Consider the following 21,822-nt stretch of genomic DNA (forward strand, 5'->3'; position numbering starts at 1 on the left):
CCAGCTCACCTTCATCATTGACTACATCATCTGATGTAATCACACATTCTTGCAACCTTGCAGGCATGTGTCTTGTTCTCTGAGGTCTGCCTGAGCCTGCATCACCTCTGACTTCTTCTTGTCGAACTTCTTCTCTTTCGACTTCAGTAGCTGGTTCGTCATAAAGAATTCTCACTGAATCCTTCTTGACATTTTCAGTCCAATCCCATTCTTTAAGCTCATCTATGATCACGTCCCTGCTGATCACTACTTGCTTGTTCACTGGGTCGAACAACTTGTATCCTCCAGTCGAATGATATCCTATAAGTATCATTTGACTCGACTTGTCATCAAGTTTTCTTCTCAACTGATCTGGCACATGTCTATGTGCTATAGATCCAAATACCTTCAGATGGCTCAAGCTAGGCTTCACACCAGACCAACATTCTTCTGGAGTAATTCCTTCTAGCTTCTTTGTCGGACATCTGTTTAGAATGTATGTTGCAGTCGACACTGCTTCTCCCCAAAATTCCTTAGGTAAATGCTTTCCTTTCAACATACTTCTCACCATATTCATGATGGTTCTATTCTTCCTTTCTGCAGTTCCATTTTGCTGTGGAGTGTAGGGTGGCACCACCTCATGCATAATCCCTTCTTTCTCACATAACATGTCGAAGTCTTTCGACACATATTCTCCACCACCATCAGTTCTCAAAACCTTGAGCTTTCGACCACTTTGTCTTTCGACCATAGATTTGAACTTGACAAATACCTCGATCACTTCACTTTTCTTCTTGATCAGGTAAGTCCATAGTTTTCGACTGAAATCATCTATGAATGTAACAAAGTATTTGTTACCTCCATTCGAATCCACCTGGATTGGTCCACATACATCAGAGTATATGATTTCGAGAATAGCCTTCGACTTACTTCCTGCATCCTTGCTGAAGCTATTCTTGTGCTGCTTCGCCTGCACACATTCCTCACATACCTCGTTTGGAATGTCGATTTCTGGCAGTCCTGAAACCATATTCTTTCTTTTCAAGTCTCTGATGTCATTGAAGTTGAGATGCCCTAGTCGATAGTGCCATATCCATTCATCTCTGCTAGCTGCAGTTGCAAGGCACTCGTGCTCCATCACATTGAGTTCGATCTTGAAGGTTCTATTCTGTGACATAGGAGCCTTCAAGATTAACCTCCCACTTGCATCGACAACTCTCATCATCTTGTCTTCGATCGAAACTTTGTAATTCTTTTCGACTAACTGCCCAATGCTGAGTAAGTTGCTCTTCATGCCTGGTATGTACAACACATTGGAAATTACTGACCTCTTTCCATCTTTCCTCGTAATCATTACATCACCAATACCTTCAGCTGCTAGAGTATTGTCATTTGCAAATTTCACCATATTTTTCATCGAGGGTCTTATGTTGACAAACCAATCTTTTCTTCCAGACATGTGTGATGAGCATCCTGAATCCAAGTACCATTGGTCCTTGAATTTATGTTCATCTTTTGTTGTGACCATCAACAACATCTCTTCTTCTTCTTGTTTTGCAAACTTTGCATCACTTTCTTGACTTTTATTCTTTTCTGGACAAACTGTCGAATAGTGACCATACTTCTGACAGTTGAAACATTGAATGTGACTCTTGTCAGGCTTTCGACCACCACCTCTTCCTCTACCTGCAGCACCACCTCTTTGGTTGCCTTGATATGAGGGTTTTCTCTGATTCGACCAATTTCCTTCTTGCTGATTTCGACCAGTCGAATTGTTGTAGCCACCTCTACCTTTATTTCCAGCCCAGCTTCCTTTGCCTTTCTTTTCGTTTGCTGACTGAGCCTGCAGAGCCACATCGCTCTTCGACTTGCCCGCAGCTCTTTCAGCCATTCTTTGTTCATGAGATTCAAGCGTCCCTTGAAGCTCTTCTTTTGTCAATTTCGACAAGTCCTTCGACTCTTCTATGGCTACCACGATGTGGTCGAACTTAGGAGCCAAAGATCTTAAAATCTTTGAGACAACAGCTCTTGTTGTTAATACTTCTCCACATATCTTGATTTGATTCACTAGTTTCGTAATCCTAGTGAAGAAATCAGTTATGCTTTCGCTATCTTCCATCTGAAGTAATTCATATGTTCTCTTGTGAGTTTGTAACCTCACCTCTTTCACCTTTTCTGCACCTCCAAAAGATTTTTCAAGAATCTCCCAAGCTTCTTTTGAAGATTCTATATCACTAACCTTTTCAAAATTATCTGGACTCAGACATTGATGAATTATAAAGAGAGCTTTATAATCTTTCTTCTTCAATTCTTTATAAGCAGCTTTTTCTTCCTCCTTCGCACCTTCTGCAAGCGGTTCTACCCCTTCTTTTACAAGATCCCAAAGATCTTGACAACAGAATACAACCTTCATCTGCTTGCACCAATTCTCATAGTTATCTCCTTTCAGAATTGGTAGTGTTGCTGGAAAATGCCCATTCGGATGATTCATTGCCATCGCCATTCTTCTTGCCTTGAATCGATTAACCGGAGCTCTAGATACCAGATGTTGGAATTAGACTCTCAAACCTTTGAGTAATTCCTTATCGTTAAAGATGACAATGAAGAAAATAGGAACAAAACTAGGATTAGGGTTTGCGGAAATTAAAAGAGAAGAAGGAAGTATTTTCTGCAGAGTTTCTCTCTGCCCACAAACTGTGGAAATTCTGTTATTCACTTGCAACTGCAACTTCTGTGAATACAAGATTAATGACTTGATTACAAATAATGAGGGTTACTCCCTATTTATAGATTTAGGTTAGCCTTCTCCCTAAGCCAAAGCCCAAAACTATAAAAGCCCAAAATACCTATTTTGGAGCTAAATCAAATCTAATCTATTTTAAATCTAAAACAAACTATCTAAATTTAAAACAAACTTATGTGTAACAAACTGTTACACATTTAGACACACCTTGTGTTCGAGTAACAACCTGCCTCGACACAAGGAATTACAAATTAACACTGTTAAACTAATTTTGAAAATTATTTAGTGATATAGATAAGTTTGAACTCAAAATATCCTATTTGAAAATTCCAACCATTAAGTTACTCATTAAAAAAATTACATGAGTATTCCTTTTAAAATACAATACTCATTAAAAAAATTACATCAGTATTCCTTTTAAAATATAATTAATATTAAAAAAATTACATCAGTGTTCCTTTTAAAATATAATTAATTTAACGTTAGGTTTAGACAGTTACCCACAAATCCATTAAAATTGGAATAAACAAATCTAGTGGTATAGCAGATTTGTAAATTGTTTTTTTAAGTCCATTATTGTAAGTTTTAATTTTATGCCCATGTATGTGATAAAAAAAAATATTTTATGCCTATGTAGAATACTAATCGGTGAGATATAAAAGTTATTGTGATTCAAAAAATTATTTTATTTCCAATTTTATTCATGCTTTATACTTCATAATATTTTTATATTAAAATGCTTTTATAAGGATATAGTATTTTTATTTAAAAACCAATGTAATGTCTATATTCAAATTAATATTTTTATTTTAAAATTCAAATTTTGTGTTTGATTATTTATTAAAAATAAATAATTTATTGGTCCAATTTGATCTCTCTTTACAAAAAAAAATTAAACTACACAAATATATTATACTAATGATTTCCGTCTTTATTAAACTTTTGATACTATAAATTAATTCATACTAAAAATAGTTGACAATTTTTGGTAATAAATAAATTTTCATTTATTAAATAAAATCTTTTTCTAAAAACTCACGTAACTAATAAAAAAAATATAAATTTCTTAAAAAAACTTATAAAAAAACATACTTTTAAATAAAAATGTGAATTTATAATAAAATATTATTTATTCTCAATTTTAAACAATCTTCACAAATTTTTTAATAAATAAATTAATATTCAATTTATTTAAAATGTGCTCAGTGACATCCAAAATAACAACTGCACTTGGATTACTAGAATATCTCAGCTTCTAAGGAGATGATAGGGAGAGTTGGCTCATTCTGGAACAACATGAAAGCTAATCAGAAGTTTAGTATGATACGAGTCTATGAATTGCTGATTGAAGATAACAATAGGATTGACTGGTATCACATGATAGCTCACAATTTTGCTCGTCCTAGAGCTAAGGTGATCATGTGGTTAGTCTGTCAAAACAGATTAGCAACCAAGGTTAGAATGAAGAACATGAGCCTGTTACACCATTCTACATGCCAGCTTTGCAATGTGGAAGAGGAAGATATGAACCACTTGATGTTTAATTCTCCAGCTACTGCTCAAATCTGGAAAGACATGATGATGTGGATGAACATGGATCTGAATCAGTGTGTGAACTGTGAACCTTGATTGGCTAAAAAGAATGGCAAAAGGAAAAGGTTGGAAAAACCAAGTGATCAAAGCTGCTGCTACAAGCTTGTTATGGCATTTGGATGTACAGAAACTCCAAAATATTTGGTAATAAAGGGACATACAGTGATATTCATAGGGTTACTAAAAATATAATTGATTCCATTGTATATAGGGGGTGGATAAAACCCAAGATTAGAAAGCATAATGTAAATATTCTTATGTAAAGTTTTGTCAAATTATGTTGTATTGACATTGAGTGTTTTTGCTCATTGAAATAAATAAAATCTTTTATTTCAAAAAAAAATGCTATAGAATTTATAATTTTTTAAATATAATACAAATTTATATTAAAAAACATTATATAACAAAAAAAGCAAATATTAGCAAATATAATGGGTGTCTCTATTTGCAGCAGATGAGTCGAGGGCGTCCGAAGAAGACGGTGCCTCCGGCACGAAACTCTAATCTTTCTCCGGCCAGCGTCACGGTGACCACTGTCGAGAATGCTGTCCACGCTGATACTCAAAGTCATCTAGCAAGCTCCAGTAAGCCAGATGGAATTACAAATGAAGATGAACCTATTCCTACTGAAATTCCTAAGATTGGTGAAACCTTAGGATTCAAGGTAGAAGAGAGAAAGCTATGGGTCGATGTTCTGAATGATAATAGGAACCCTGCTAAGGGAAGACAGATGAAATTCATTGCACCTAAAATTATCAATGGAGAGATTGAGGTTGAGGATATCATAGATGAACTGAAGTTTTGGCAACAGTTTCTTGTCCTTTATGCTCTGGGTGGAGAACTTAGTATGAACGCAGTCAAGGCCTTTATGACGAAGAGTTGGAATTTTGTTCAACTTCCAGACATGTATTACCATGAAGAGGGGTACTTCATTCTGCGGTTCAAATCATTCAAGGAACGAGATGATGTGTTGATGAAAGGACCTTATACGATTCGCAGTATGCCCCTTCTAATTCGAGAATGGAGACCAGACTTTAACTTGAAAGACGATTTGCTGCGTACTTTACCTATATGGGTGAAATTGCCTCACCTGCCACTATATCTTTGGGGAGATGTTAGCCTAAACAAGATTGGTAGTGCCTTAGGTAACCCAATTGTCACAGATGAATGCACTGCGAACCGTCTCAGAGTCTCTTATGCTAGGATCTTGGTTGAAATGGATATCACTAAGGAATTACCAAAAACCATTACCATACGTGACAGGGATGGTGAAAAGATGTTGCAATGAATAGAATATGAATGGAGGCCTCTCTACTGTGGCAAATGCCAAAAAGTGGGGCACAATTGTGAAAAGATCAAGACAAATGTTATGCAATGGAAGCCCAAACCTATGCCACCAGAAGTGAGTATTACTGCAGAGACTGCTAAAGAGAAGGAGAACCCTGCTGATGATGATAAGGGGAAAACAGATGCAGCTAATGAGCAATGAATTGAATTCAATAATTCAAGAAAGGACAGAGGTAAGAAACCTATGATTGATACTCCTGCTAATACTGTGCTATGTGACAATGGTTTTGATGCTCTTGGGATTTTGAGTGATCTGTAAGAGCTTCAAAAAACAATTTAATGATTGTTTCTTGGAATATTAGGGGGTGTAATAAACTGGTTAAGCTAAGGGAGATTAGCTCCCGTCTCCTTAAGATTAATGCGGATATAAATGTGTTGATTGAAACTAGAGCTAAGGCTGGTCAAGCTCTATCTGTTAGGAATAAGCTTAATATAGGTGGGAGGTTTGTGGATAATTACAACTTCCATAATAATGGTAGGATATGGGTGCAGTGGAACCCTACTAGTGTTGATATTAAAGTCACTGCTGGTTCTAGCCAAATGCTCCACTGTGAAGTGTATGATATCCAGGGTGTCTTTAAATTTTGTCTTACAGCCATATATGCCCTCAATAGACTGGATCAAAGGAAAAAATTGTGGACAGATCTTCAGAACTTACAGCAGACTGGTCCTTGGTGTCTCATTGGAGACTTTAATAATGTCCTTAAGGCTCAGGATAGGATTGGTGGGAGCCTAGTCACAAAGGAAGAATTTCAAGATCTCCAAGTGTTTATGGATAATAATCAACTGGATAAGATGGAGAGTCATGGAGATTACTTTACATGGTCTAATAAGCAGTTGGCTGATCCTATCTACTCAAGGATTGATAGATTTATTGCTAACCCTGAATGGTTTAATAGTAATCTACCCTTCACTTTGCAGCATCTTCCTCCTCTTATTTCTGATCTTGCTTTGTTGTATGTTGCCAATCAGTCTAGACATAGTAAGAGGTGGCCCAGGTTCAAATTTATTAATTGTTTTACTGAAGTGGATGGTTATAATGATATTGTGAAGAATAGTTAGAATGAGAAGATTAATGGTAGCCCAATGTTTGTGCTCTGGAAAAAGCATAAGACACTTCAACCAGTTCTTTACAAAATACATAAACCTCTTCTGTTAGCAAAGCAGAATATTACTCAGGAAAGACAATTACTTGACCAAGCTCAATGTGCTCTTGCTGCTGACAGGATGTGTAGTGACAAGATTGCAGCTGTGAAAAAATGTACAGATGATTTGGTCAATTGGAACAAGATTGAAATGGATATTCTGCAGTAGAGATCCAAAATCAATCGGATCATAAAATGTGATGAAAACTCAACTTTCTTTCATGCTTCTGTCAAGGCTAGACAAAATCACAAAGCAATGTACAGACTGGAAAAAGATGATGGATTTGTTGCTACCAGTCAAGAAGACATTGAAAAAGAGGTTCTTGATTTTTTTGGTCAGCTGATGGGAAAAAGTGATGAGATATTGTCTAGTATTGATGTTAGAGCTATGAGGAATGGTCCTCAACTTAGAAGAATGCAGAGGGACAGTCTTGTGCAGCCTATTAGTGAGGAAGAGATTTTCAATAGTCTTAAAGGGATTGACAACCTTTCATCCCCAGGAATGGATGGTTTTAGCTCCAAATTTTTCAAGCAAAGTTGTCATCTTATTGAAACAGACTTAATAGCAGCTGTCCATGAATATTTTGAAAAAGGTAGAATCTATAAAGCATTCAATTGTACCATTGTCTCTCTCATTCCAAAGAACAATGATGCAAAGAGTGTGAAAGAGTTTAGACCTATCTCTATTTGTTCCACTTTTTATAAAATTATTTCGAGAATTATGACAAATAGGCTTGGTCAGGTTATTGGTAACATTGTGAGTCCAAACCAGGCTGCTTTCATCCCAGGACTGCAAATTCAAAATCACATTTTGCTAGCTTATGAGCTTATCAAAGGCTACAGTAGGAATGAAGGGCCTCCTAGATGTATGGTTCAAATTGACATGCAAAAGGCATATGACATGATCAGTTGGACATCATTACAAAGTATCATGCAAGAGATTGGCATCCATCCCACTTTCATTCAATGGATTATGTAAGGGGTTTCAGCTGTGTCTTACAAGTTTCAGGTTAATGGTTCCTTGTCTCCATTGATGTTAGCTAAGCGTGGTATTAGGCAAGGTGACCCGCTATCGCCCTTAATTTTCACCCTCATTATGGAATATCTTCACAGATGCCTTTACCACATATAATATAATCCTTCCTTCAAACATCATGCTAAATGTGCAAATTTGAAGCTAACTAATCGCATGTTTACTGATGATGTCCTGTTGTTCTCAAGAGGTGACTCCACTTCGGTTTCTCTTATGCTCTCATCCTTCAGGGACTTTGCTTCTTCGACATGTATGAAAATTAATGCTAATAAAAGTAATATCTACTTTTCTAATGTTAATGGGGCCGTTAAAATTATGATTCTGAATATGTTTGGCTTTAGAGAAGGTAGTTTACCTTTTAGATACCTTGGGGTTCCTCTCTCAAGTAAAAAATTAAATATTTGTCACTACTTGGGCCTGGTGGATAAGATTGTTTGTCGGATTCGTCACTGGGCTACCAGATTTCTTAGTTATGCTGGTAGGCTGCAATTGATTAACAGTGTCACTTTTTCTATGGCCAATTACTGGCTCTTCTGTTTCCCCATTCCCAAAGCCGTGATCAACAAAATCAATGCTATTTGTCGTTCTTTTCTATGGTCTGAAACTGATGTTATATGCAGGAAAAGTATGGTAGCATGGGATAATATTTGCAAGTCTAAAAAGAAGGGGGGCCTTGGTGTTATTTATTTGGAGACTTGGAACAAATGTGTTATGCTTAGGCTGCTCTGGAATCTCTGTAAGAAGAGTGATACGTTATGGGTGCGTTGGATTCATGCTTACTATCTTAAGAGGAATGACATTATGGATGTCAAGGCTACAACTAACAGTACCTGGATCACGTGGAAAATCTTGGATCAGCGAGAGTTTATCCTTCAAAATCCTACTGTTTGGAACTCCTTATTAAGTAGTGACAAGTTCCAAATGAAGACTGCTTATAAGAGTATGATAAATGGTTCAGTATAGGGCTGTTATGGTCTGGTGCAGAATAATCATGCTCGTCCTCGTGCGAGATTTGTTCTTTGGCTTGTGTGTTATAAACGATTGGCCACAAAGAGCCGGTTGGTGAGATTGGACTTCATAGCCAACAATGACTATGTTTTTTTGCAGGAAAGAAGAGTCTATTCAGCATGTGTTTTTTGAATGTGATGTTATGAATTTGATTTGGAAAAGTGTGCTTCAATGGATCCAAATAAATCATAATCCTAAGAACTGGGATGAGGAACTCAAATGGTGTATCAAGATGGGTAAAGGTAAGGGTTGGAGGGCTGCCTTGTTTAAACTAGCAGCCGCGAAAACTATTTACGGTATCTGGATGTTTTGGAATAGTGCTTGTTTTGGTAAAGTTATGGATAGAGAAAGTGTTATTCAGGACATTATCTCAAAAATTATTTTTAGAGGGTGGTATATCCCAAGTCTTAAGCCTCATATTGTTAGTTTAATGTTAAACTAGGCTTTTTGTTCCTTTTGGTTCCATGATGGCTGGATCCGAGCGATCGCCATGTATTTCTTTGTGTTTTTTGGAATTAATCACAATCTCTATTTTTCCAAAAAAAAAAAATATTAAATAATGACCGCAGAATAGTTACCTTCTAAATTAAAAAAAAAAAGTAAAAAATGAAATTGATAAGTTTCGTCTAAATTTAAATATTTCAAAAAAAAATATTTTGTTTAATTTTTTTTATTAACAATCAAATTATTATGAACTCATTATTCATTTTTTAAAAATTTATTAAATATATTTTGAGTTTTCATACGTATTTTAATTAAAATTTTATAAATTTCATTATTTAATTTAAGTTTTAGAATTTAATTTGTTATAAAATAATTAAAAAAAGAATGTGAAATTTGTTTAAAAATAAAAAGAAATTATTTTTGGTTATTAAGACTCGTGATATTTTAAAGAAAAATATGTACACAATTATTCTATTATAAGTTTACAATATATAAAAAATTTATAAAAAGTTTAGTAAAGTATTAAATAAAAGATAATTAAATATTAAATATGAGAACACAATAATTTATTACTATAAATAAAATAGTGTATAGAGTTTTTCATCTATAAGTTGATAGGAGAATCGCACATTTTATTGGCGTCAAATTTTTAAAATGTATATGGGCAAAAGATAATAGATTTATATAAATAAATAATCATACAAATTTTTTTTGGATACAAAATAATCATACAATTTAAATGAATTAAATGAACTTCATTATAAATACTAATAAATACAAAATTATATGACATTTTTTATTAATCATACAATTTTTTTGTCATATATAAAATTTAAACTTTAACAAAGTCAATTTCATCAAAATACAAAATAATAAAGTACGGATACACATAGATACTTATATGGTATGTGTATATAGTACTAATATTAACATAATTAATTAAATATTGAATAATAACGAGAATAAGTTTACTATTGATTTAAATATTTTTATAAATAATTCTGAAACAAAAATATTTATATTTTTATATATAGAATACTATATTTGCTTTGTAAATTGATTTTAATCAATTATATTAAATAGTTATTATAAAATATTTTTAACAAACTTGATTGAATTAATAAATTTGATTGAATATTTCTTCACTATTTATTTGTCAATTTAATATTTTTATTATTATAAAATATTTTTACTATCATCAAATATTTTTAAACAATGTTATTTTTATAAGTGGGACTAAGTTTACTATTGATTCATATATTTTTATAAATAACGCTAAAATAGATATAATATTTTTTATTTTTTTAGAGGGGAAAAATATATTATTTATTCAAATCCTAATTTATTATTTTTTAAAATACGACTACTGATATGGTACGCGCATGTGTTCGCACGAGTAATACGGCTATAGATTTTAAGCTATTGATTTAAATATTGAATAATAGCAAGAACAAGTATCATGTGTTCGCACGAGTAACACACCACTATCATGTGTTTGCATGAGTGACACTATCAAAACCCGTGCATACGTGCGAATTATTATATTTTTGGCACAATTAAAAAAATGAAATTAAAAATACTTTATTGATCCAAACACGATAAAAATGTTATGTTTTATTTTTTAATCATTTATGTTTCTAATATTTTTATTTTGAAATTATTTATAATTCAAGATACAAAATTATTCAAGATAATATATGCAAAATCAAAATATATATTATTGATATAAAATAATTTTGGTAAAACAAATTTATTTTTATTTTAAAAATATATATTTCCTTTAAAAATATGATCAAAATATTGAATATTAATGGAAACATGAAGTTACTGGTAAAAAAATGAATATTAACGAGAACACAAAATTACTGATAAAAAAATTGAATATTAATGAGAACATGAAGTTATTAATCAAACTATTGAATATTAACGGGAACATGAAGTTACTAATCAAAATATTGAATATTAACGGGAACATGAACTTACTAATCAAAATATTGAATATTAACAAAAATATTAAATTACTGATCAAAATATAAAATATTAACGGGAACATGAAGTTATTGATAAAAATATTGAATAATAACGGAAACATAAATTTACTAATTAAAATATTGAATATTAATGGGAACATAACATTATTGATCAAATTATCGAATATTAACGGGAACATGAAGTTACTAATCAAAATATTGAATATTAATGGGAATATAAAGTTACTAATCAAAACATTGAATATTAAGGACAACATAAAGTTACTAATCAACATATTTAATATTAACGAAACATAAAGTTACTGATCAAAATATCAAATATTAACAAAAATATTAAATTACTGATTAAAATATTGAATATTAACGGGAACATGAAGTTACTGATTAAAATATTGAATAATAATGGAAACGTGAATTTACTAATTGAAATATTATATATTAACGGGAACATGACGTTATTGATCAAACTACTGAATATTAAGTGTAACATGAAGTTACTCATCAAAATATAAAATATTAACGAGAACTTTAAGTTACTGATATAAATATTGAATAATAACGGAAACATGAATTTACAAATTAAAATATTGAATATTAACAGAAACATGGTGTTATTGATCAAACTATTGAATGTTAACGGGAATATGAAGTTACTAATCAAAATATTGAATATTAAAGAAAATATTAAGAACAACATAAAGTTACTAATCAAAATATTGAATATTAACGGAACATGAAGTTACTGATCAAAATATTAAATATTAACAGAAACATGAAGTTACTGATCAAAATATTGAATAATAACGGAAACGTGAATTTACTAATTGAAATATTGAATATTAACGGGGAACAAGACGTTATTGATCAAACTATTGAAAATTCAGGGTAACATGAAGTTACTAATCAAATTATTGAATATTAACGAGAATACGAAATTACTGGTCAAAATATTGAATATTAACGAAAACATAAAGTGACTTATCAAAATATTGAACATTGACGGGAACATGAAATTATTGATCAAACTATTGAATATTAACGAGAACATGAAATTACTAATTAGAATATTAGATATTAACGGGGACATGAAGTCATTGATCAAACTATTGAATATTAACGGAAACATAAAATTATTCATCAAAATATTGAATAATAATAATACAACAATTTTACTATTGATTTAAATATTTGTGACAATAATTCCAAACTAATATAATATAATATATATATATATATATATATATATATATATATATATATATATATATATATATATATATATATATATATATATATATATATATATATGAATAAGTTATATGAGAATGTGAGAATGAATAAGAACCATTAGATTGAAAAAAGAATAGTTGAGATTAAATTATAATTTTTGATAAATCATGTGTCAGTAAGAGGAATCAAATTTTAAAAAATATCTTTTAATTTCAACCAATAAATATAAATCCAATGGTTGTTATTACATTCTCACGTTCTCATATAACTTACTTATTCTCATATGTATATGTATATATATATATATATATATATATATATATATATATATATATATATATATATATATATCAAATGAGAACTTTAGTTAATATGAGAATGTCATTTTTATATGAGAACATGATAATGAATCTGAACGATTCGATTTTAAAATAGATAGTGGAGATTATATGTCATGATTTTTCTCTCTCTCTCTCTCTCTCTCTCCTCCATCATTTATTTTAATAAATATGATGAATAATTATGAATAATTTTTTATTATCATTATGTTATGTTTTGTACTTTGAATTAAAATACATAAATAAAACTTGATTATGTTGAAGATCTTGTGAAAATAAGATGAAAATACGTGATGAACATTGTTTTCATAAGTTCTCTTAAACAAATAGTCTCATGATTTTAACAAATATGATGAATAAATATGAATAATTTTTTATTATAATTATGTTATGTTTTGTACTTTGAATTAAAATACATAAATAAAACTTGATTATTTTGAAGACCATGTGAAAATAAGATGAAAATACGTGATGAACATTGTTTTCATAAGTTCTCTTAAACAAATAGTCTCACAGAACTCATGCTAATAGGTAAGTTAAAATAAGTCAATGCAAATAAATTTTTAGTCTCTTGGTTTTTTAGTTAGTTAATCTATCTAAACATTATTTTAATTGCTTATTTACACATGTCTAAAATAAATAGGATTTTATGTAGGCTAACAGAATAACCCGGCTTTCGAAAAGGCTAGGCTCAGGCCAAAAATAAGCCTACAAGATGCTGCATGTCAGACTTAGGCTTCTGTTTTTTTGACAGGCCAAGCTCGGGCTTGGCAAAGCCTAACTCGGCCTAACCTATTTCCATCCCTACTTGGTAGTGACTGTGTGGAAGGCTACAGACAAGGTGAAGTTCTTCTCAAATCTTCACACATCTCATCTGTAACACCCTTCTAAATTCCGCGGTAATTAATAAAATAATCAGATTAAACATGAACAAGGGTATCACAATTCAGACAAAATAAAACATCGCAGTTAAATGTCATGCTTCACGAGGAACAAATCATCGTATATTATAAAATCATGTTCATCACAGCGGAAATAGTTCAACACAGAATAGTTTAATCTTCCCCAAAACAGGATTCAAAAGAAAACAAAATCCGAAATCAACCGAAATAATAATCAATAGTTCCAAACTAGCGTTCTCCAGTGTTACAAATCAGAGCATGACACTGACGCTACTCTAAACGGACTAGCCTATAAGCTATCCTCACCAAGCCAAAAGCCGCTACTCTTCAATCTGAAAAATGTCAATAGTAAGGGGGAGTATCATTCACAATTAACAAATATTATGTGTTCATAAATAATAAAACGTCATAAGTATGCCATTCACCCAATCACAATATATTCATATTTTCAGACATGCATTCAACAACAACAACAAGTACATCCAAAATATAACACTGGAAGCCATTCATTCATGTTATAACAATAATGCATATGAGATATACTAACTCTATGCATGTGGTACCAAACATGAGATTAACCCATCCGACCGATATAAACATCACCGAGATACGGCCCTACAAGCACAAATTCCACACAATGGGAATTATGCCCTCACTGATCCAAAACATCACCGGGATTCAGCAACCAAATTGATTATGAATGCATGCACATATAACATACTTACCATCACCAATAACGATGAACAATTCATCTCAACACCATATCACCGAATAAATTATGTACATGTCATCAGCATCATTCAAATCATTCACATATTCATCACACAATCATAATAATAATCACAATCAATCCATCATCACATCAAATACATTGTTACACCTAACATCATATGCACACAATGCTTAATTTCACAAAACTAATTAAATCGGGATTTTAAGATAAAATCAGTCACTGCCCATCACACCATTTCATCATATAGAATATTTAATTAGCTTCGCAACATCCAAAACGACACTCAAAATAGATACATGGTTCAAAAGATACAAATTTTAGAAAATAATTTATTTTTCAAAAACACACAGCGGTATCCGGTTACCTCAATCCAAGTAACCGGTTACTGCATCTGGTAGAAACTTTTTATTTTGAAAAAGCCCAGTGGTAACCGGTTACCTCAATTGGAGTAACCATTTACTTCCTGGCAGACAAACCAACATCCCTATTCGTAACAGCGGTAACCAGTTACCTCAATCCAAGAAACCGCTTACTGCCTCCCAGACAACAACAATAACACCAAATCCAACAATGATAACAGGTTACCTCACCTCATGCAACAGGTTACTTCACAACGAAAAACACTTTTTCGTCTACGTAACTTCAGGTAATCGGTTACCCCCCTCAGGTAACCGGTTACCTCGTACCTGCAACTCAAAAATACTAGTTTGACAACATTTGTTCCATTCTATACTCAACCCAAATCGTGTCAAAACATATGGTATCATAAAACAACACAAGAATACACATTATAACACAACTCTAACATGTTTTAGCATCAAACATCATACACAACATCATTCATTTAATTGCATCAAATCACCCAAAATTCCCAAAACCTAACATATTCTAATTGACCCAATAATACACCAAATCAATTATATCACCCATGAAATACATAAGAGATGGTAATTGGAAGAGTCCCCCCTTACCTTAGCCAAAAGCTTGATTCTTCCTCTTCCTCTTTCTATGCTCTTCTTCCTCTCTTTCACGTTCTTCTCTTTCTCCTCTTTTGCTCTTATATTTCCTAATTTCCTCATTTTCCCTCTTTTATGAAAATAGAGTATAATTTTAATAAAAAAGTCTAACAATCATACCTCCTCTTTACTAACCATAACTCTGGCCCAATAGCTATATTCCACATTTCTCCCGTTAATCCAATTAAAATATCGAATTTCCGAATAATTAATTTAAATTCCTATTAAATTAATAAATAGAAAATATAGGGTGTTACATCATCGCTCAATAAATCTGTGGGATCAAGGGGTGATTGCCACACGTGAAGGCTGTGAGTAGATGGGTGAAGCTAGAAGATTCAAGAAGCATGAATTGAGTAAATATTACGTGTAAGAGTTTGGCATTACGTTGTATACAAGTCAAGATCCAGATAAAAGATTTATTAGATAGGCATTATTGTAGATTAATGATTGTATGAACTCTTGCAATATTTGTCAAAATAAAAAGGAAGAAAGTAGGTTCCAATGGGAAACCATTGAAGAGTGGATTAGGCAATGCGAGGATGAACGTCGAGCCACTATATATCCTGTTGTACTCTCTCTCTCTCATTTAATTTGTTTGTAGGATATTGCATGCTTAGGATTTCAATTCTTAGCGTAGTTTATCGTTTATTCAACTAGTAGCAATTTATTAAGTAAGATTTGGTTTTGTTAGAATTAGTGTGTAAATGAGCTTTAGTGATGATTAAATTTTGAGAAACTTTCGAGGTTAGAATTAATTGATATTGAATCGTTATATAAACACATCTTGTGAAATATACAACGAAATCAATTGATTACCTTTTTTTGTATCACAAAACCATATTTGGTTTTGTGAATTGATTAAGTGTTAACATGATAAAGTTCCCAAAAAGGTATAACTCTCATATTTTAGTTTTAATCCTTCCACACACAATTTTGAAAAACCTACGATATTCTAATTTAGAAAAATCAGTTGAAGTTTTTTAAAAGGTCTATATTTGACTTCCGATGAGATTAGTATTTATAACTTCATTTCTAAATTTAGAAACTTAAAAATACATATTCAACCCAAATCAAATGATTAAAACAAGTTAGTAAAAAAAAAATATCCGATGCATACACCTAGAGCTGATAAAATGGGCTACCCGGCCCTAAACGGGCCGGCCCATGCGGGCATCGGGCTTTTCAGGGTCGGGCCCAAAAAGCCCATTTTTAAATGGGCTCCAATTTTACTACCCAAGCCCAGCCCCGTCTAGGGCTGCGGGCTATCCGGCCATAAATGGGCGTATTTCTAAAAAAATAAAATTTTTTCCTTATTTTTCTAATAACCATATAATTGCATGCAATAATACTTATATATATATATATATATATATATATATATATATATATATATATATATATATTATATATATATAATTACGATTTTTAATTAATATATATAAGTTACAATTAAAATGTAAAACAACATATTAACTTAATTTCAACTATTCAAAATACATCTTAAATTATGTTTAATTTTGCACACAAATTAAATAACTTGTTCCAACAAATTTTAAGATATAAATATTCATGACAATTATAATTTTATAACAATCATAACAAAAAACTGTTATAAAATTTTATAACAATTATAATTAGATTGATGGGATATTATTTTATAGCAAATTGTTATATATATGATTTGTACTAACTCTATCCTACCAGTGATAAAAAAAAAACAAAAACAAAAAAAACTCTATCCTACCATAAAAAATTACATCATAACTTTTTAAATCCCATTTCAACCTTATTTTTGATTAAAATGTATCATGGTGTTTTTTCTATACTATCTACATCATTATATTAGGATGAAACCTTTTAGTTTGAAATTAAGTCAAACCATCAACTTTTGTTTGATATTTATAACTTTATAATGCTAAAAATAAATTAAAATATATAATAAGCAAATTGTTTATAGAATACCTTTATGAATTATGAAAGGATAATTTCTAGTTATATTAAAAATTTTAATTTTTTTTGGACCGGCGGGTAGGGGTGGGAATAGGCTGGGCCGAGCTAGGCTTTGCCAAGCCTGAGCCTGGCCTGCTATAATATTCAAAGCCTAAGCCTGGCCTGTAGCCTATCATAGGCTTATTTTTTTGGCCTGGGCCTGGCCTTTTTGAAGGCCTGATTGGCCTATTAGCCTACTTAAAAGCCTATTTCATTTGAACATTTGTAAATAAGTCATTCAACTCGTCTTTATATAGACTAACAAATTAAAAGATCAATGAGATTAAATGTTTGTTTGCATTAGTTTATTTGAGTTTACCTAGTAGCATAAGTTTTGTGATATTATTTGTTTGAGAGAACTTATCGAAACAACTTATGACGTTGTTCATAAGATTCTTTTCATCTAATTTTCATAATTTCTTCAAGATAACTAAAATTTATTTTTATATTTTTAATTCAAAGTAAAAACTATAATATAATAATAATAAAATTATTCATATGTAATTATATAGGCTGGCCTCTTAGGCTTAAAAGGCTTTTTATGTGGCCTGTGGCCTAGCTTTTTAGCTAAATAGGCTTATAAAAAAGCCTAGGCCTTTTCTATTTATCTAAAAGGCCTGGCCTGACCTAGGCCTATGTAGGCTGGGCCGTAGGCCCCTGTTAGTCGGCCTGGCCTATTCCCACCCCTACCGGCGGGCTACCCATGGCTCATATGGACCGGTCCATATTTTTTAGGGCCGGACTTAAAAAGGCCCGAATGTAAATGGGCTCAAAAAATAAGGCTCAAGCCTTAATTATTTTCAGGCCAGATGGACCGGCCCATGGGCTTCGGCCCATTTTGATAGCTGATACACCTCATAAAAAATACACAAAATTCGAAATAACTAATGACATTTTTGTTTGGGAAAAGAAACTTGTAGCTAAAATTGAGAGGGAATTAACTACTAAAAATTATTTAAACTTAAATAAAACTATATTCGAAAAACACAAATATCTAAATTAAAATAAAAATCTTTTTGATAAGTGATCTCTAAGTATTTCGATAGATGTTCTTTAAATTTTAAAAGTACAAAGAACTTAGAGATCACAAGGATCGCAGAAAAGATTTACCTAAACTTTCAACCTTAACAAAAGAGAAGAAAAAAACTAAAGAGTGTGTCTATTCAAAAGTTAAAACGATATGATTTGTTCAATTCTCATTGTTTTTGCAATTTGTTTCAACAATTTTCAAAACCTTATTGTTCACCAAGAATCCTTGAATGGCTTCTCCAACAAAGCAGAGAGGTACATTTCTTGAAACTGGGGTCCCTTATCAAGCTTCTTCCCAGTGACCCATTTCACTTTCTTGAACCCAACACTCTCAATCATAGGCCCATAAACATTCTCCAACTGATCCCCAACACAAAAGAAATGGTCCAACCAAAACAACCCACCCGGCCTAAGAACCCTATAAACATCAAACAACAAAAAATGAAGCAAAGTTTCGGGTATCCAATTACTCAAAACATGCATCGAATGAACAATATCCAAAGTGTTATCAAAAAACGGAAATCTCTGAGAGATACTCATGTACAAAGGAACAACCCCTCTTGAAGCTATAAAAGTGTTAAAAGGACCGTTTAAGTTTAACGACGTCGTTATGATTGTAACGTTTCTATCTTTCATTCTAACCGCGAATGTTGCAACTCCACCACCTAGGTCTAAACCGGTCCGAACTGAACCGGGTTCTCGCGTTTTTAAAACATCGTCGATGCTGAAATCTAGACCGTTGGATTTAGGGTTTGTCCAGCGATGCTTCTCTCGGCCGTTGAGGTCAAAACAGTCTTTGCAATCGTCGAAGCCTTTCTGCGTGCGGGAACGATCGATGAGACACGTGTAGGATTTGCACGTGTAAGCGGTCCACACGACGGAGGAATCGGAAGGTGTGGACCAGAGGCTGGCAGGGAAAGGGATCGGCGGCGGGAAATTTTTTGGCGCCGCCGGGCGGCAGCGGCGACGAGGTAGAGGCTCGCATCCCTTTAAGAGGAGTCTCTGAGAGAGAACCTCGTCGTCAGGACAAGATCCGTTCACGTCGTAGGACATGAAATTGCGGAGATCGTCGGGGAAGAGAGTGCAAGCGCTGCCGGCGGGAGGGTGGACAGTATCGGAGTTGAAGTTTCGGTTGAAGCCAAGAGGGAGTTTTTGTGGTGACGTGGAAGCATAGAATTCCGGTGGGAAATTGTCGTCATTGCCGCCGTCTACAACGGCTTCGCCGCTATCTACAACGGCGGCGGATGTGGTGGCGGTTGAGAAAATTGGTGTACACGTGGAGGAATTGTAAGTGGAAGAAAGAAAGAGTGTTATGAGATTTGTGAATAAAATGAGGAAAATAAAGAGTAAATTGGTGGTTAAGGGTTTTGGAGGGTTAGTATTAGAACTCATATTTGTTATGATTGATTTTGAGTTTAATCATGATGACTTAGCATGGAAGGTACCCATTTTTATGTACAGATTATAAGCATTTTCTTAATGTCAAGTGTTAAGGATATTATATTTTGTGGTAAGCACTAAGTTGAGGTAGATCGTGAGAGTTTTGACTTAATGGGTTAATTTGTGATAGTTTAATGTTGTGACTTTATGAGTAATGTGCTTTTGTAGAATTGTAGAAAGTCAACAGTTTGACCCAGATTTTGTTTTTGTTATGTGCTCTTTTGTTATGGCATTGAGGTGATGGTGGATGTTTTTTAAGTTTTGAAGAGTATTGGGAAGTGTTGTTTCTGCAATATGAATGAAGAAAATTGAAATCTGACCGTTTTTTATATGTTGTAGTATTGCAAATTGCATACACAGGACATGCATGACATTCCGGATCTCTGCCTACTTTGGACTGACAAAGGGAGGGAAAACCCTCGCTGATGCATATGATCATTGACTTCTATATAAGCAAGTTCGGAGAAGCTATGTCTCCTCTTTATTAAATTTAGGATAAACTACCCTATAATTCTCTTTATGTTGAGGTTTATTTTAATTTCTTATTAGACATTAGATAAAGCTAACATGTGGGCACATATTAAGAAATTTAAATATAAAAAATTTGTATTGGAAAACATAATAAATATATTAATTATCAACTTTTAATGAAAACAATGTACAATTTCTAAGATTTTTTTTTCACATTTAACTCTTAACGTGTGCCCTAAGGGAATATGTTAGTATTACCCTATATGAAACTAACTATTTCTATTAAATATTTTAAAAATTGAATTGTTTGAAGTGTAGAACATGTTTTATAGAATAATTTGCCCAAGCTTTTAAAAGGTAATATATTCTTGTAGCCGTTGATTATGTGTATAAGTGGGTAGAGACAGTGATAACACCAACAAATCATGTCAAAGTGGTAACTAAGTTTTTAATTAAAAAATGTTCCATTGTTGAAATAAAATGTTGGATGAACAGTGAAATAAGATCTTGGTATGACAAAGCAAGTTTCTGATGCATTGGGGATATAGCTGAACTATAAGGTTAACAATCTAACGTTCAAGTTATAAAGAGAATGAGAAGTAACGTGTGAGTGAAAATGAATTCGAATCATGCCTTTTTCTTCATGTGGGATTCCTTATATATGAAAGTTGGTTGAGGTGTTCAAGACCTGAATTAGATCTGTGCTTTTTCTTATTGGGTATTTGGTCGATCCAAAACAATTGCCTCCAAGGATCTCGTGGCATGATAACGTAAAGTCATTCATAGAACTGGGTTCGGTTCCATGCAACAAAGTCGGTGCTTGGAGAAACATAAGAGGTTTAGCACCCGACGTGAATAACCTAGGGAGCAAGTGCATTAAATTCTAGTCTCGTCATTGAAATGTTTCACAAGATTTCTTTGACACGTGGCCATAAATTTAGGGAGCGACGCCTCTTCCAAGGATACTCTAGTGCACTCAAATGTTGTTGTATCCCTGAGGCAAAATCCAAATGTCTTTTTTTGCCTCTCCATTTTATTTTATTTTGGGCCATTTATTAAATTACCTTACTTCTCCATATAATGGTTATTTGGCATTTCAAAAACTCTTTTCATCCTTTTACACAAACCACAATTTTTTTTCTTCTACAAACTCTAATTTTCTTCTCCGAGCTTCGATAACACCCTTTCGTCAATCTTTTTCCCTATTTGAATTGTACATTTATTTTGGTCTACTACGCCTTTTGAATCACCTTTTTTAACTATTACCTCCATTTTCAGCTCTTTTAGGTACCATATTTTTCTTTCTTGTTTATAGTTCATTGTTCTAGTTATCGCTAACATTGGAGATGTTCCTACAAATATAATAAATATACCCAATAGTCATGATT

At 32.5% G+C, this 21,822-nt stretch overlaps 1 protein-coding gene across 1 annotated transcript; it reads right to left on the reverse strand.

The window, feature by feature from the left end:
- Positions 1–18,573: 18,573 nt before the first annotated feature.
- LOC131617513 (probable methyltransferase At1g29790) lies at positions 18,574–20,108 on the reverse strand. The gene has a single exon (XM_058888794.1). The coding sequence runs from the start codon at positions 19,913–19,915 to the stop codon at positions 18,737–18,739; it is 1,179 nt and encodes a 392-aa protein (XP_058744777.1). The 5' UTR covers positions 19,916–20,108; the 3' UTR covers positions 18,574–18,736.
- Positions 20,109–21,822: the final 1,714 nt, after the last annotated feature.

Source organism: Vicia villosa, linkage group LG7 (assembly GCF_029867415.1).
Source record: "Vicia villosa cultivar HV-30 ecotype Madison, WI linkage group LG7, Vvil1.0, whole genome shotgun sequence".
Lineage (NCBI taxonomy): Eukaryota > Viridiplantae > Streptophyta > Magnoliopsida > Fabales > Fabaceae > Vicia > Vicia villosa.

What these genes read in the sequence shown, in the direction of transcription:
- LOC131617513 (XM_058888794.1), bottom strand. Translation starts at nt 19,915, where the DNA reads ATGAGTTCTAATACTAACCCTCCAAAACCCTTAACCACCAATTTACTC.